The sequence below is a fragment of the Tympanuchus pallidicinctus genome, unplaced genomic scaffold (assembly GCF_026119805.1).
Source record: "Tympanuchus pallidicinctus isolate F22 unplaced genomic scaffold, pur_lepc_1.0 scaffold4, whole genome shotgun sequence".
NCBI lineage: Eukaryota > Metazoa > Chordata > Aves > Galliformes > Phasianidae > Tympanuchus > Tympanuchus pallidicinctus.
The window spans coordinates 22,426,629-22,443,814 of NW_026294758.1; the positions used below are offsets into that span (position 1 = coordinate 22,426,629).

A 17,186-nucleotide genomic window follows, 5' to 3' on the forward strand; every position below is an offset into this window, starting at 1 on the left:
TGTTGTGAAAATGCACGCCATTGAAGGTGAGAGACAACATATTTGGTTTTAAACCCAATCCCACAAAGACAGCACAAGTTTGGCTTCTTAGTGCCTGTTGATTGAGATGAGCAGAAATAAGACTGGAAATGGGGTCAAAGAAAGTAAAGCTGTTTTCAGCTGCCTGTAAGATGTCTTTCTATGCGCTTAAGCGACTCAGATGGCAATCTGCAGTTAGCTGTCAGAGTGTAATTTTGGTCAGTGCCAAACCAACTGCCAGCTTTTTCTCTGCAGAGTACATCCAAGTTCCTCCGCGTTCTGCTGGTTTGCCACTTTTTAGGAAATGGTGGAGCCGGAGAAGGCGCAAGGGGATTCCATCAAACGCTTGGAGCGCCGCGAGGGCGCAGCGCAGAGCACGGCGTTAACCCTTCCAGCGCCGCCTCGCAACGCGCGCGCACGTGGAGCGCCGCCCGTGACGTCCTAACGTGTCGCGCCCGAGCGCCGCACCTCGGCCAATGGGCGCTGCCGGAGGGCGGGGCGTGGCGCGGGGCGGGCGGCGTTACGTCCGCGCCGCGATGGCTGTAGCGACGGCGGCGGCGGCCGGAGGCGGCGGCGGGAGGCGCCGGCGGCGGCGGAGACGGCAGTAGCGGGGCGGCGGCGGCGGCGGAGGCGGCGGCGGAGGCGGCGGCGGGGCAGGCCGCGGAGGAGGAAGAAGAGGGGCGCGTAAGATGGCGTCGCTGCGGGAGGGGGGCCGCTACGCCGTGTCCTGCGGGAAAGCGGCGGACAACGTCTCGGTACTGCACGTCAAGCTGACCGAGACCGCCGTGCGGGCGCTGGAGAGCTACCAGAGCCGCAAGGTGAGGGCTGCCGGGTCCCAACAGGAGATCGCCCAACAGATCGCCGCGCGGGGCCAACAGGAGCCGCGCGGCGATCTCGCCTCCGCTCGGTTCGCTCCGCCGCTCTCCCCCGCGCCTCCCGCACGCCGTGATTCACGGCGAGCGCTGAGGTGCCGGCTGCTCGCACCGCCCGCCCCGCTGGATGCCCGCGCCGGGCTGCGGCTTCCGACGCTGGGTGGTGGCTGCCGGCAGCGCTGCGGCGTTCGGCTGTTGAAATCGACGTGCGGGGATGAACTCAGAGCGCCTGGAAAGGGCTGCTTTCCCGCAGCCGGTGCGGTGTAGATTAAGGGTGCTTTGATGGGAGCCAGGCTGCAGGCAGTGAGGAGTTCAACTTGGTGCGCAGAATAGTTCGCCGTGCCGTCAGGAATGAGGTCCCCGAGGCTTGTGCACCTGGTGGGAGCCGTGCGTGAGATGCTGTGGTTGGGAGTTAGGCATCTGTGCGTGTGAGGAACTTAGGGCAGGTTGGGTGTGCAGCGGTGGTAGTGAACCTGCGTTCTGTTCTGGAGAACGGTGTAATTCTGGTCTGTGAAACAACTTCAATTAATTACCTGCCTAGGCCTTTTTTTTTTTTTTTTTTTTTTTTTTTTTTTTTTAAGTGGAATCAATTTCCGAGTCAGAAAATGAATGCCTTGTCATCAAGGTGAATGCCTTGTTATCAAGTGAATACAGAACTATGTGTGACAGTGAAGGTCACGAAAATAAATGAAATTCTTTTTCCTATTTCGCTATTTCACCATCTCCATAACTTCACTAAGTGGACCTCTAGCTCATTCTGCAGACCTGCTTTCTCTCAGTTGAACCTGCAGGAGTCAGTGTGTGCCACTGGAACCGTGGCCAGTGACAGTAACGTGGCGAGTGTAAAACTTCAGCCCTTGATACTGCAGTCTCTAGAACTTCTATGCTTAAAAATGGTCATCCTTTAAGGTAATGAACTAAATTGCAATCTTCTCACTTCCACAGTGTCCAAAATCTCCTATGACACTATTCAGGAAGCAGTTCTCAGACTATATTTGAGAGATTCTGAGGGAGCCGTTGTTTTTATGTAAGGAATCTCTGCATCAGGTGAGAGGAATGGGAAAGAGAGAAGACGTTATCAGCTTCTGTTGTATGTATTTTAAATAAATCCACTTGAAAATAGCTGGTTTATGTCCCTGCAGTGCTTAAGGAGGACAGAGCACATGTCCTGCAGCTGGCAGTTCAGTTCTTCTCACCAGCTTTATGCTCTCTTGCATCACACTGACCCATTTCAGTTCTTACTAAAGAAATTATAACGAAGGCTTGCAATCAGCGTTGCTGAAAAAGGGAGGATGTTATTAAGTGAATGCAGGGAAGATGACCTACAGTTTTGCTGTTGCCTTTCTCTGTGCAGAAAGATCTTATCTGTACATCACAAGTAATTCTTCAAGCAGTATGTAGAAGTGCGGAATCGTGATAACCCTCAAATGACCTACTTAGCCATCACTTGTAGAACTTGGGCAGCCTGTAAGCAGGCTCTGTATGCTAGGTTGCTTCACAAATTCAGATTCCAGCACAGTGTGTGAAGTTTGAAGTACTTGTGCTATATTATTACTTTTCTAAAAATTTTCTTAACTTGCTTTATGGTGTCCTCTTAAATCCTTAAATCCAACTTCCCTTCACCTGCAGAAGCACAGAGCTGAAACAGTGCTTTTTGATCTGTGCAGGTTGTTGTAAGGGCAGGTCTCCTGCACGCCTTTGGAGAGGGAGACTGAATCCACATGCTGGAGAATGTTTAGCTTTGTTCTTATAATACTGAGCAGCATGGTTTGCAGTATTTGAGCATCATCTATGGCAGTGTGAACTTAAAGCATCACTACTCATTTGTTAACCAACTTCTGTTCTGCAGGCAGTTTTACTTTGGTACTGGTGGTTGCTGCATATTGCCTTCAGAGCCACAGCCATTTCAAGCAGCTGCTGCCCCAACTGAGCAGTGGGGAATGCAGAGTGCAGTGTGTAATCTCTGAGGATGCACAGGAGCAGTGTAGCACAGCCTTGCATAGTGCATCCCAAAGGGTCATGGCTGTGCTACTAGAAACCTCTGGTGAGCATGAGCACTTGGCTGCACAGAACAGCTCTCATGGCCATGGTGCTTTGCCTCCCTGGCCCTTGTGCTGTCCTTGGAACTGTTCTGAACAACCTTATTTATTTGTCCTTTTTTTTTTTTTTTTTTCTTTTTCTTTTTTTTTTTTTCCTCCTGCTGGAGTAGTTCTGGATGGAAAAACATAAGAGCTTTGAGAGCTGATTTGATAGAAGGACAGATGGCCAGAGTGAGTGCTACAAGTACAGCCTCTGTGTTTTGGAGGCAGCTACCTGATTAGATTAGCTCAAGTTATAGTATGCAGGTGCACCTTCTGTTATAATGAGAACAGGTATAACAGAAACAGTCATATTGCTGTGGAGCTTCTCACTGCTTGGTGACAGTGTATAATTTCACTCTTGCAGGTGGTGGCATGTCCTAATCTTCTGACTGCTTCTGAAGCAGATTAGGGAACGCTGTACTGAGCAGTTTCTGCAGAGTCGTGTGGACAGTTGTGTCTGCAGCTGATAAAACTTATTTTGCAGAGGGAACATCACCTTTACAGTCATGTCCTAGCTGTGCTTCTCCAGATGAAAGCAACTGGATATCTCTGTTTTGTTCTGCATGCTGCTTAAGCAAGTTTTTTTCTTTTTCTTTTTCTTTTTCTTTTTCTTTTTCTTTTTCTTTTTCTTTTTCTTTTTCTTTTTCTTTTTCTTTTTCTTTTTCTTTTTCTTTTTCTTTTTCTTTTTCTTTTTCTTTTTCTTTTTCTTTTTCTTTTTCTTTTTCTTTTTCTTTTTCTTTTTCTTTTTCTTTTTCTTTTTCTTTTTCTTTTTCTTTTTCTTTTTCTTTTTCTTTTTCTTTTTCTTTTTCTTTTTCTTTTTCTTTTTCTTTTTCTTTTTCTTTTTTTCTTTTGCCTCTAAAATCTCAGCTTCTGAAGCCCAAGGATAATTCTGACTTTTACAAATCTGTCTTGCATTTAAGTTTTTATTCATCATTTGGATGTTCCAGCTGCAGCAATTCTGGAGTTAGTAAGCATATGAGATGCATGTTTGTCTGATGTTCCCTCACTCTGAGCAATAGAAGTCACAGAAAGCTGCTGTATTTCATTTGCCAGGGCTGAAATTCCCTGTAGCTCACATGTGCTTTCTGCACATACGGCATCTACGGTTTGGATTTGGGGTTAGGAAATGACTTTCTGTTTGAAAGCTTGAGACGTTCAGAGATCGCCAGTGACGTCCTACTAGAATTGAGAATGCACTTTGTGCTTTAGAAGGGTCAAATCTCTCAGGGTTTTCTTTTTGCTTTCTTATCAGTCAGCTTGAGGGTGGACATAGCATTAGTCTTGTCACAGCTGTAGAGTTCATATGCCATGAGCTGTGCTGGGATTTAGATGCAAATGTGCAAAGTAGGGGGCATGGGACGCTGGAGTACAGCAGTCTGCACTGGTGGGTGGCTGCTTGAGTGAGAGCGTGCAAAAGAGTCCAGTTACTCCAGGGCACTTCCAGACCCTATAGTATTTTCTGGGAATGCCCCATCCACTCTGTTCTGCTCCTGGCAAATAATTATTTTGTACTGGAATGTTTGATACCACTTGCAAAACTGGTACAGATTGCAAGGGAATTCTGTGCAAAAGAAGGGAAGTGCCTGGGTGAGGTCTCTACATTTTTGCCTCTATTGCCCATCTAAACATACTAAGAGTTGATGATGCATTCTGTATTTGTTGTGGTTTGATTTCTTGAAATCTAAGATTTCTTATCTCTTAAGACAGTGCAATTAATAACGCAGAGTTAATTGATTAAAGCTATGCAGTTATTCATTATGAACATATTTGCACCTTCACAACCCCTATTTCTTTAAACCCTATTTTAACCCCTGTTTCTTGTGGCAGCAAGGACTGGGAGATATACCACTCAAAATGTTTTTTCCTTTGTCACAAAGTTACAAGTCTGATTTAGAACAAGTTTATTAGTGGGGAAAAAAAAAAAAACAACCGAATTCCATACAGTTCCTATGAAGTAGATGAGTAGTAGAGAGGCACTGCTTGACAGCTGTGAGTCACGAGCACTGTGATAGTAAGTGCTTGTACCTCCAAGAGAAGGCAACAGGCTCAACGTGATGGAGAGGAAATGGAGATGACTGAGTCTATTTAAGTGGTGCTTATGCCCCTGTTCTTGTTGCAAACTGTTGGATACATGTTGACATGCTGCCTTACTGCCTTGTTGGAGGAATACTGCTGTCTCTCCCTGCGTGTTTCAGCCAGGCCTGCTGCTAAAGAGATCCAGAAGCCCTTCTTGCCATTCTTATCCTTTGCTTGCTCACCTTCCTGCTCGGGTTTCGGGTTGTTGGTATGAGGGCTCGTGTCATCAGAGAGAAACTGATGTAGGGAGAAGGGCGATTGCTATGCTGAGTATGAGTACTACTATGGCCAAACCAGCAAATCCACTCTCAGATGCAAAGAATGGATTATCATTATTATTATTTTTTCCCTTCCAGTGCTATTGCTCCATTATCTTCCCATAGATTTCTTAACTTGTCTAATGCACAGGATGGACCATGCCCTGGATAAATCAGATATCTGGTATGAAGGTGACTAGGATGTGTATCCTGTTTCAGATGTCAGAAGGTTGTGGTTGATGAGACATAGGACTGCAGGAAAAGCTGAGGGCAGTTAAATGCTGTCTTAACAAATGAGATTATTCCCACCCTTGCCATGGAGTTGATCTAAGGCTAGCACCTTATTAACACCCTGTGCAGATAATCGCGTAACTGAGCTGAATATCTGGAGTAAAACAGAGGCAGCTTAAGCTGATTGAAGGTTCATGACACCATTTCATTTCATTGCAGAAAACTACCTATGTAACTTGTGTGGTTGTTTGGTTGTTTGTTTGTTTTTCAGGGTGCCTTGCTTGGGGTTAGTGAGCTGACTGAGGTTAAGGAAGATATCCACAAGTGCTGGGAGGAACTGAATCCTGGGAGTGGGAAGAGAAAGGAGCTAGACCTTCCTCTTTCATGAACAATTAGCTCTGAAGCAATTGATGGCCATGTAGCAAAAGTACAACTTTATTATCCTAGTGGACCTGTTTGCCAGCTTCCCTAAGAGTGATGGTTCCATTTTCTGAGCCACTGTTGCTTTTCCTGCTCTGATGCTGATTTTGCTCAGACACTGGGGGCATCACACCAGGGGTCTGAAGCCAAGATCACCCATTTATTACCTCTGTGCAACTGCAGCTCCTCCTTCTTGCCTTGTCCCAGTACCACTGCTGCTGCCAGTGCAGGCAGCTCTGCTTGCAGCAGGCATTGCAGTATGCACTGACAGTAGGCTCTGCTTAGGTTGATGTGTGCTATGAGCTAGTCTTTCTCCCTGTGAAAGAAGCAGAAGGTATAGGTTCAGTTAAATCAGAACTGGGACTTTTCACGTTTGATGCCCAGGGCTACCAAATGGTGCTTTTTGCATATCTTTGCATATTACTGTTTGTAAAAGGAGAGTAATAAACTCTTATGGCAAATACAAATACCTCTGTATTTATCTTCGTGAAGCGTTCTTATTATGATTATTGGCACAGGACCTCTAGATTTTTCATAGTAAACAAGTCTTTACTGTATATTAGTATGTCATGCCTTAAGTTTTGTCACTGTTGTGGTTTTTCCAGCTTACTGATTACTGTCCAGACGATGTGATGAGGTTGTATATTTTAAAAATAAACAAACAAACAAATAAATAAAAGCCCAGAAGCCAAGTATGTAATTCCCACAAGTTGGGAATTTGCAGTTGCCAAAGATAAAGTTGTTTCTTCATATCTGTGTTAGAATGGCTTTGCCAACTCACAGCACAATTTTCTTAATATATTAAGCATTTGGAGATCAGAGTTAGCTCTCCAAATTTCATTAAAACAAAGACTGGCTGGCTAGCTATGATTTTTAAATGGGTGGAATGTGTATGTAAGGAATAATCCTCAGTGTTGGTGATACAGGTGTCTGTAACAATGTAACTAATTTTATCAGTGCAGATAGTCTTTCTATAGTCCAAACACTTTTTCTTCTTTAATTCCTTAGCATAAGTTGTGCCATGCTGCAAATTAGCAAGTAACTTCCTAGGCTCAGCAGGCAGTTTTCAGCCCTAAGGCAGCAAAGAGAAGCTGCTGAAAGGTTGGGGAAGGGAGGGAGTAATTTCTTAAGTTGACATTGCTGGTAAGCATCAGTATCTTGCAACTGCATCGTGTGCTAGCCGTCTTCTTGGTAGCTCCTAAAATCATTAAAACACATAAAAAATTATTATACATCACAATCTCTAATGTGCTGATGTTAAGGTATCTTCTATTCACTCTGAGCCAGTGTGCCTGGAAAACAGTAGATAATTAACCTTGTATGCAAGGGTGGTGCCTTATAAATATTAGAGCTATTTACCAAGCACCATGTGTACACACAGATCTTGAGTCTTGCAAGCAGACACAGTCCCTGCCCAAAGACAATTAAGCAAAACTAAACCCGGAGCAAACAAGCCAGGTAGCTCTTGAATTTTTTTCACCCAAAATTTAGAGATTTAAGATTTGAATGTAACTGTTCCTCTATATAATTTTCTCTAACCAGTCCTGTATAGGAGAATGTATTCTTTCTTAAATAAAATTTTCAAATGCAAATAAAGGGAAATTGCTTAAGTGAAATGTGCCTGCAGCTGTCTGTAACTTGGTTTTTGGCTGAGTTGGCATTTGATTATTACTACTCTTACTTCAATGAGATGATGTGCGCGTTGCAAGCACTGGCAGTTTCTCCAGGATCTGATTACTGTGGTGGGATGCTAGGCTTGTCCCCAGGCTGCAGAACTCCAAAATCTCCAGAACTGCTGATTTCACAGGAAGGGAACAGGAGAGCTTAGAGGACTGCTTAGCTGAATCTAAGTTGTTGCCATTGGATTGGCACCAAAGGAGGGACTTGAAGACGCAAGTTGGACTTTGTGGTCACTCTTTAGGGTGGAAACAAATTCAGATCTGGATTGCCAAGCATCACTCGGAGGAGCAGTTCCATTTCACATGTTCAGGAGTTGTCTGGAGAAGCTATTGAGATGTCAAAGCTTTAGGTTTTTTCAGGATTGGAAACTCATGCTGAGAAGCTCCAGAAAGACCTCATTGGCCTGGGCTTGTGGAAAAAATAGTAGCATATGATTTTCCCCTAGCATTGATAAGAACAAGTAAACTCCATGAGATAAGAATTGGAATTGACAGTTGCATCTAGTCCTAGAGTTGAGAGTGATACAGTTGTGTTCTGTTGCTACTGTTGCTGTGCAAAGCTCTTGTGTACCCAGGTTTGGAGTCCTCAGTAGGAATTTGATTTGGGAATCTGCGGAAGGATGTATGGAGACAGCTGCCTTCCTTACTCTCAAGTGATTGAGGGGAGGTGTATCACCTCCCAGGAGACCAGAAAAGCTGGGACTTTGTTTTGGGGTGAAATAAGAGGGCACCTGGTGAAACAGATAAGTTAAAGCAGATCTATTCCCCATATAGATGGGTGGATCTGGCTGTCAGAGGAGGCTGGAGGCAGAGAATATCTGTGGTTTCTCAAAAGGATTAGGCAAGTTCACAGACAGTGGATGTATGAACAGATTCAAAAGAGAACTAAAGGGGGCTGTGTCCTCCAACACCAGTAATTGTGAGGAGGTGTTAAGTGAATGGCTCAGGAAAGTGGCAAGGCACCTGTGCTCCCCACAGAGACACTGTGAACTGAAGGGAGTGGGGGCTGGAGCAAGTGATGAGTAGAAAAGCTATTTGTTCTGCTCCTACAACCGTGCCCAGGCCCATTTCAGAGTGAAGGCCTGGCAGCAGTAGCAGGCTGGACTGCAGGGCTTTCTCCTTGCCTGCTCCCTGCCAGGCAGTCTGGCTCTCCAGATAACGTGCCAGGAAGGACATGAGGGCTCACTGATACTCTGCTAAATTTAGATTCCTTGTGTTTTCTTGCACTGAAGTAGGGTGGGCTGCTGTTCAGCCAGCACACTTTGACTGAATCAGAAACTAGCTGATGTCAGGTTCTGTGAGCCTGTGTAAGATGGTGACAGCTGCAGCATTAGCCTGCATGATGGGTGCATTGGGATGTCTGACTCAGCGTGTGGTGGGGTGCTCTCCTAACTCACTTTGTGTGGAACAAAGTTTCCTTCTGGAAAACTGACACCTCAGATACAGGTTAGGATTTATAATTGCGTCAGGCTTCATATGTTTATCAAATTGCATTTTCAAACACTTGTAGGCACTGGATAAGCTGGTAAAAATCCTCTAATAGTTTCAAACTTGGATGGCTTCTGCCACTATCCAGCTTGAAGTTGAAAGTTCTGTGGAGTTTTTTAAGGGCTTTCGTTTGTATTGTATTGTAGGTCTGTGTGAAACTGACCCACAATACAAACTGTATTGTGGGCTGCTGTGAAACTGGAGGTGCAGTGTAAGCCTTCTGTGAAAAATAGGTGCAGCCATTTTTAAAGATGTGAGGTGTAAGTTTGGAGGTTGCCTGCAGGCCTGTTGCCTGACACCTTGCCACTTACCTCTGCTGGCTTTGGCAGCCACAGGCACCCTCATGAGCAGATCTACTTCATCACCAAACCCAAAGTCTGGAGTTTGCTGCTGTATCAGTGCCACGAGTTTTACTTTGAAAACCCAGACAAGTGCAAAGCATAGAGGAGCAAGCTGTGGCTGGAGGCAGCAGTGAGCAGGAATTGCACCTCCCTCACCTTTCCAGTCATTCTATGCTATGTCATCTACAGCTTTGTGCTCCTGAATGGCACCTCAATTTACAGTCTATAAAAACTTGCTTTTCTGGAGTAAAATCTGTATGAATAAGAATTTTATCCTTTGGTACATTTCTCAGTGTAAATGTTGGCAGGAGGCTGACTAACGCTTTATAAAATCCTAGTAAGTTATACCAGTCAGCACAGAGCCCATATGTTATTCTGTTCTGCAGTGTAATTTCAGGGCTCAGTAAAGCTGAGCACAGTATTGCTGCTAAATAGGATATTCTTATCAGTGTGCTCCTGCTGACAGTGGTGTTTCGGTGTTGTGCATTGAGCTATGTCAGGGAGTAGATCTGACCAGAAGCCAGCCTGTGACAAAGAGCAGTTGTTTTCAACTAGCAAGCTTCTTGGTCCCCTGCCCTAAAAACATCTGTAAGTCTTCATGAGCTGTAATATGAGCACAGAATTGGTGCAGCATGCTTCCGTCACTGTGATTCAGGAACAGGCTGCGCTTACTGCTGTGAAATTATAGAGACGAGTTAGAGGTGGCTCTTGTTGTTTCTGGCGCTCTTACATATTTCTCTTAGTAGATTCATTGCTGCAGAAGTGAAGACTGTTTGGGGGAGCCCTATTTTTTTGATGTTTGTTTGGTTACAATGAATCTTTTCATTGGTAGAACTTACTCTAACTGATTAGCTGAACTGCAGAGTAGGAAAGCCAGACACTCAAATGCATGTGAAAATGTTGCCAAGTAGGCTCTTCAGAAAATGAGCACTTTCCAAAACCTTGAGTGGCGGGCCTGTGAAGGCAGTCTGGGAGTGGGAAAAAGCAGGGCTCTTGGGGCTCTTTTCAGTCATATGTAGGGGAGTTCTTCCTTTTAGTGCCAGCAATATCAACCATTAATTTCCTTGCCCATTCTCTCCCTGTAGTGCCTATGTATCCTAATAAAACATCAGGTCTTGAACTCCTCAGCTCTGCATAGGGTACTGCTTGCAGGAGCCCTAGCCTTACTTGCACAGCCACTCTGTATTGTAATATGGCCTCTGGGAAGTAGGCTGGTTGTTGTAAATGAATCTACCACACGTGTTTAATTTGTGTAGCAAAATAACTTTTACCAGTGTATAGAGATTTGCAGTTTTGCTTACATTCTGCTTGTTTTCTTTCTCTTGCAGGATCTTGTTCCTTCTCAACCTTCAATTCAGTTTCAAGGACGCCAAGGGGTAAGTTTTTTGTACTAATGTTACATAGGAAAAGATACCCAGAGATAATGTACAATCTCTTAAAAGAGAGAAGTCATATGGACATTTTCATGATGCATTCAATGCCATGTGTTTCATTATGTATTTATTTAAGAGCATTATATATTTATTCAAAATATGGAGAAGAGCCATGTTTCTGTGTAATTTTTTTCCTGCTTTTATCAACTTCAAGCCTAAATCTGAAAGGAAAAATTATAAATTTGTAAGTTAGCAGCTAAGCAGTGTATGTCTAGGATTGTAAATCTGACTTGAAGTGATTGCTTTTAAGGTGTGGAGCAAAAGTGTAGTTTTGGGGAATAGGCATGTTATTCCTTAGGCCATGGAGACTACTGATGATTTCTGAAGCTTTTTTGAAACTCTAATAAAATGAGATATTTCAAGCCTGTTGATGAAGAATTTAAGGGAAAAAAAGATAGGGAAATGTGGCCTTCTAAAGGAGGAGGCCTCCTGTGGCCTTCTTAAATAATCAACAAGTGCAAACTGGAGAACTGAAGCTGAACATAAAATTAAGTGCAGGTTGTAGTTAGTCTTAGGATTTTAGGTTTAATATTTGAACTTTAAGATGATGTTAGTTTTAATTCAGATCAGTTAGCAGATCCAGTTTTCTATATATGCGTGCAGTGCTTCTGCGGAGAAAGCAAGGAAGAGATGAGAGGATAGATAAAGTCTTAAAGATGGTGAAAGGTAGTATTCTTGTCCAGAGTTTTTGAAATTACAGTCCTGGTCCAGTGGGCTAGACCTGGTGAGCTGAGAATCAGAATCAGTGTCAGGGATGTGGTCCTGCTGAAAAGGTCACCTTTCTTTTGTTTGGCTTACAAAGCCTGCCCAAATTGTCAAATCACAGAATGATTTGGGTTAAATGAGACGTTAAAGTTCATTCAATTCCAACCCTCTGGGCAGGGACACCTTTCACAAGATCAAGTTGCCCAGGACCCCCATCCAACCTGTCCTTGAATTCCTCCAGGGATGGGACATCTACAGCATCTCTATGTTACCCAGTCTAAATCTAACTTCTTTCAGTTTAAAGCCATTATTCTTGTCCTATCACTACACTCCATGGCGAAGAGTTCCTTTACAGCTTTCTTGCAGGTTCCCTTTAGATACCTATTGGAAGGCTGCCTCAAGGTCTCTTCGGTACTTTCACTTCTCCACTTAACAACTTCACTTTGTAGGACAGGTGCTTCAGCCCTGTGTTAATCCCTGTGGCCTTCTCTGGACTCAGTCTGACAGCTCCACATCTTTCTTGTGGTGGGATCCCTAGAGGCAAACTCAGCACTGCAGGCAGAGTCTTGGGAGAGTGGAGTAGAGGTGAACAATCAACTCGCTTTGTTTGGTGTCCATGCTGCTTTTGATGCAGCCCATGATATGATTGCCTTTCGAGGCTGCAAGCACGTTCTGCTGGCTCATGTCAAGCTTTTCATCAGTGAGTGCTTGCAAGCAGGGAGGCAGTCAGGAGAATTGCATCATCATCCCCTTTTGGCAGCATTTTTCCTCTGTTCCTTTGTATGACCATAAAGCCATCCTTCAGAATGCATTTTGTTCTTTTTTACAAAACCTGGAAAAAGTTATGGTTTTGCTTAGTTCAAAATAAGTTATGGGATTATTAATAATTAACCTAAATATTGGCATGAAGGTCTGAAAGTTATATACTGCAAAAGAAAAAAATTACTAGCACACTTGATCTACCTTGTATGCTCTTTCTCTGCAGAAGTTTATGTCCTTATTTATCCCACATTTTCAAGTAGCATTTTATAGGAGCAACATGTGAGATTTCAGTTACTACCAGGCTGGAGGAGGCTTTGTTTCTCATCTCTAAATATCTTTTTTTTTTTTTCATTGTTGTGCATTTGAACCCCTGTAATATCACTGTGTGATGCACAGATGTCCTAACAGCTGTGCTCAAAAATCTACTAGGTCAGTAGATTCCAGAGTGCTGTGGAAGTCCAGGTTGGGACTGAACACAAGAGAGAATGCTGGATTTTCTTGATTATAAAACTCATCAGTGAATCCTGTTCCCATACTCCATGAGGTGGAAATATCTGATAGGGCTTTATTACTTGCTGCAGAAGCAAAAATCTCCTATGGTACTTCTCAAGTCTATCCATAATTAGGTCAGTGCAAACCAAAGAACTTATTCCAGGACATTTCTAGGTCCTAATTGTCTAACACAGGGATAATAGTTTAAGTTCATTAAGGTAGATGATGAGACTCCATTTTCTTTGTATTGCACCACCATGTTTTAGGTGTTTCCAGAACTCTTGGAGTTGCAGGCCAGGCTGCTGGGCTGCCATGAGAGACTTTTCCATCCTGGGGTATATGTTCTTGATGTCTGTGGAACCAGGCAGCTGCATAACTCTAGGATACAATGCTGAATTGCCTTTAAAAGAATCTGGGCTTTTAAGTATTTCAGCTCTAGTTACATGTTCTACTCATCTTCCTCCATGGGTAGGGCTCAAGTGCAGAAATGAAAGTAGTATGCTGACTTGAGTTGGTCTGGTGCCATGTTGGATTAAGATGTTGAGAAGCTGAAGTTTGAGATAAGAGCCTTAGGTTCGAAGAGGCAAAGTAGGAACTTCTGTTTCATGCATATATTCTAAAAAGGACCTAAGTATGGTGCCAGAGTGTCACTATGGATACTTTGCCCAGTAGCCATATAAAGAAATAAAGAAAATAAAGAAAAACTGTCAAGCTTAGCTTTCCATTTGTTTTAGGACAAAGTTACCCTGAGAGCATCTGAAAAGCACTGGATATGTGTTGACAGTCTCAGAAAGCACCATAGAAAAAACAGAGATGCAATAAGATGGTCCACATTCAGAACGATAACAAAACATCTGTGTGTGCTGTGTTATTAGCCTCTAAACATCTTCGGTGTGATGATCACGGAAACAGTACCAGTACAGTTGGTGTCCAGCTAAGAACTCAGTCATTTCTGGCTTGTTAAGTAAGTTATTGTTATAAGTTATTATATAAGTAAGTTGCTTGTTAAGCAAGTATTAAAATGACCACAAATCAGCTCCTAATGGAGAGAACTTTCCACTGGGAACATTGACTTCTAAAATATCTGGACCGTGATGTGGTACCATCTGAAGAAGCTTGAGGGTGATGAGGAAAGACAAGATGTAGGTCATTTAGATCATAGAGATTAGCTTTTAAGAAATACTTTGTAATTAAACATCTTGGCTTATGTGTTCTCAGTCAATGTAGGAGCTGTGTTGCTCTAGATACAATAACTCTGAGGAATTACAGTGTTGCCAATGACTTTTCACTGTAATGCAGAGTGGGGATGAGTTTTAACAAACAGCTACAAGTAAAACAAGCTGCTGCTGTTAATCCAGTATACAGTCCACATTAGCATTGAGTTCGAAATAGGCATGTTTTCCTTGTGTGGTTTCACTTTTGTGTTTTTTTTCTTTCTTTGCCATCTCTTGTATTGCACTCGCTCCTCTTAGATAGAGATGTAATCTGTGGCAACTGCAACTTATCCAAAGCTGACAGCTTGCCTAGTTTCTTGCTATGTCTAGTCTATGTGCCTTCAGCATGACTGGGCTTCAACTCTTACCTGCAGAGGGGTTGGCACAGTGGTGCTTTTCTTCCTCTCAGCTTACAAAACAGGTCATCTGATTTGGGAAAATGAGTAGTATGTAGTATGTAGTATGATCTAGCAGTTGATCTAGCTTATAAGTAGACCAACTACTAATAACTAGAATAAATGCTTCATCTGCCTTGCAGAGTGAAATAATTTCTTTAGAAATACTCTGTCCTATAACAATTCAAATGACTTTTGAGAAATTATGACTTCCTTGCCTAAAAATATCTAATTATGTTTATTAATATGTCTATTTCTAGACTTAAGGATTTCATTTTTCTTTTGTCAAATGCTTTGTTATTTTATGTTCATTACTGCCACTCAGATGGTTTCCAAATGACTTAAGGGAAATATCCTTGCTCTGATATCAATTAAATCAAAACACCTACTTCTACATAAATGCTGAAGTGCTATTCAGCATTCTCGTCATAGTAATTCAAAATCAACATTATTGATCTTAGGGACATGATCTCTGGGGACTTGGTTCATGGATGGAGGAGTGCTGGCTTTGCTGAACACCAGTAATGCACCCAAGGGTGGGTTTGGCTCTCCTGGGGAGGATAGAAACCACTTCTGTAAATTTACCAAGTGGTATCAGTTTTGGTTCAATTATCTATTACAATTTAAAATGAATCTTTTTTACTCTTTGTGTGTTGCAGGAATTATGGTTTATTCTTCGGCATAAAAATATTTTTCTAAAAGCAATATGAAATGCCCACTGTCTTACATGTTTTTGCAATGCGTTGTGTCAGCTTGGTGGTATTCTTTCTTGTTCATTTTTGCTGTAACATAACCTCTGGCACTAGTCTGGGGATAGTAGTTACCTGCCATGGTCTCTGTCCCTACGCAAATCTCTGGTCCTTCCTTGACAGTAATTACTTCTTGTGCAAATCCTGTTATCTCCCTCCATGCTGCTTGTCCACCTTGCCTGGACCAAGAAAACCCAAAACATTGCATTAGGAAGTACTTGTTACTGTGCTTCCCTGCAGAACTGGCTCCTCTTGTGCTGCTAGCCAGGAACGTTATCACTCTGGCAACAAATGTACAGCTGTCAGAGTGGAGGAAGGGCTCTACTGCATCCTTGCCAACAGTACAGAAGGACAGGAGAGCTTAAGTGTGCCATTTCATTGTTGCAGCACTGTGGCCCATGTGTGGCTCCACATGTTGGAAAGGCTGTTTGCAGACCTCATTTGAGGAGAGTTGTTCAGCAGCAGATGGGTATCACGCTCTGGTTTGGTGGCACTGAAAGGAGCACCATCCCTAGTGCCAAGGCCTGGAAAGATGAACTGATGATCCATAAAGGCAAACTTGAGGGAGCAAAGACTAGATTTTTAGAGGAAAAGCCAAAGCTTTGGGAAGGAAGCAGGGAGGGGGTGAAAGTAGAATTATTTTTTTTTTCCCCTTTAGGTTATTTCATTTATCTACAGATCAGTGTAATTAGTAAAATGCATTTCGAGTGAATTTTTTTGTAGTAAGGCACTTAAATTTGTTTGCAAGTTGGCCATGTGTAATGATACTACTTCAGACAGGCTGAAGCATCCTAATTTCCCTTTAGAAACCAGCACTGACCACTGACCTTCTGTAGTCTGGCTGTAATAAAGGAGGAGGATGAGGTTTGGTCCTTGAAGAAAATGGCTTTTGGCAAAAAGGATTTGCAAACGTTAAAATGAAAACAATAGAAGTCAGTGCTAAACAGTCCTTTTTCATAAGAGCAGGTTTTTGATGCTTTGTTATGATAAAGTAGCTTTCTGGAACATTTGTCTCCCAGGAGGTGCTGGCTGGACACCTACATTAATGCTATCTAATAATCAAAGTTTTAAGCTTGGAGCAAGGTCCCTGGGCAAAAGCTGCATAATCAAAAGCCAAATAATGCCATAGTAAAAATCATCCCTTGTGGGTTCTGTACAATGGGAAGTTCTATACAGTCTGACAGAACACCCTGCTGAGCCCTGCCCTGGCAGCAGTACGTCACTGCCTGTGTTTGCCTCCTGACAGATGAAGCTCTGATCTGGAAAAACTGCAAGTAAACTGCAGCTGGGATAGCAGCTGAAGAAATGGATTAACCCAAAAGGTCTGTTAAAGAACCTGACTTGCAGGGCTTTGCCGTGTCACTCAATAATTTCTGACCAAGTGGTGGATCTGGAAGAGGCTCACAGACTAAGTTGAGTATTGGTGGAGACCTGTGCAGGACAGGGAGCAGGTCTAAGTCCAGGCCTATGGGCTTCCAGATCTCACCTGCAGCAGTAATGACTTGTGAGAACAGAACTGATTAGAGGAGTCAGGTTGGGGTAATTCTGAGAAGGAAAAGGGGGGACTTACATGTGTCTGCTAAGCAGAGGTACACAAAAATAGTGCGCTGTGGATGCCTTCAATGTTTGTGACATGTTGCAGGCAGTGGGAGAACAAGTGGAGAGAGTGGGTAGATGTATTCAGAAGCAAATGATATGAAATGACTCAGCTTGGGAAGCATAATATGTCTGTCCTGAATTAAGGACACTATAACAGTGCATGGCATTGTCAAGAATGATGCAAAAGACTGAAATGAAGTAAAACTATAACTCAAAAAAGTGGTTTCTTTGAAAGGAGAAAGCCTGCACAAGATTGTTCAGAGAAAATTATGAAAAGTGCTATTATAAGAAAAAAACCAGTGAGGATGATATGTGAGAGTAGGAGACAGTAATGAAGGATCCTGAAATGGATGATGAAGAGGAAGAGATTAAAG

The 17,186-nt window shown here is 43.1% G+C and overlaps 1 protein-coding gene across 2 annotated transcripts in view; it reads left to right on the top strand.

Moving 5' to 3' along the window:
• Positions 1-707: 707 nt before the first annotated feature.
• The window catches only part of ELL2 (elongation factor for RNA polymerase II 2), a 47,565-nt gene continuing 31,086 nt past the window's right edge, over positions 708-17,186 (top strand). The window contains exons 1-2 of one of the 2 annotated variants that reach the window (XM_052701528.1): positions 708-836; positions 10,792-10,839. In XM_052701528.1, the coding sequence (XP_052557488.1) occupies positions 708-836; positions 10,792-10,839 (177 nt within the window). Of the gene's footprint in view, positions 837-10,791; positions 10,840-16,476; positions 16,536-17,186 lie in introns of those variants that run through there. The other variant, XM_052701530.1, reaches the window with a different exon arrangement.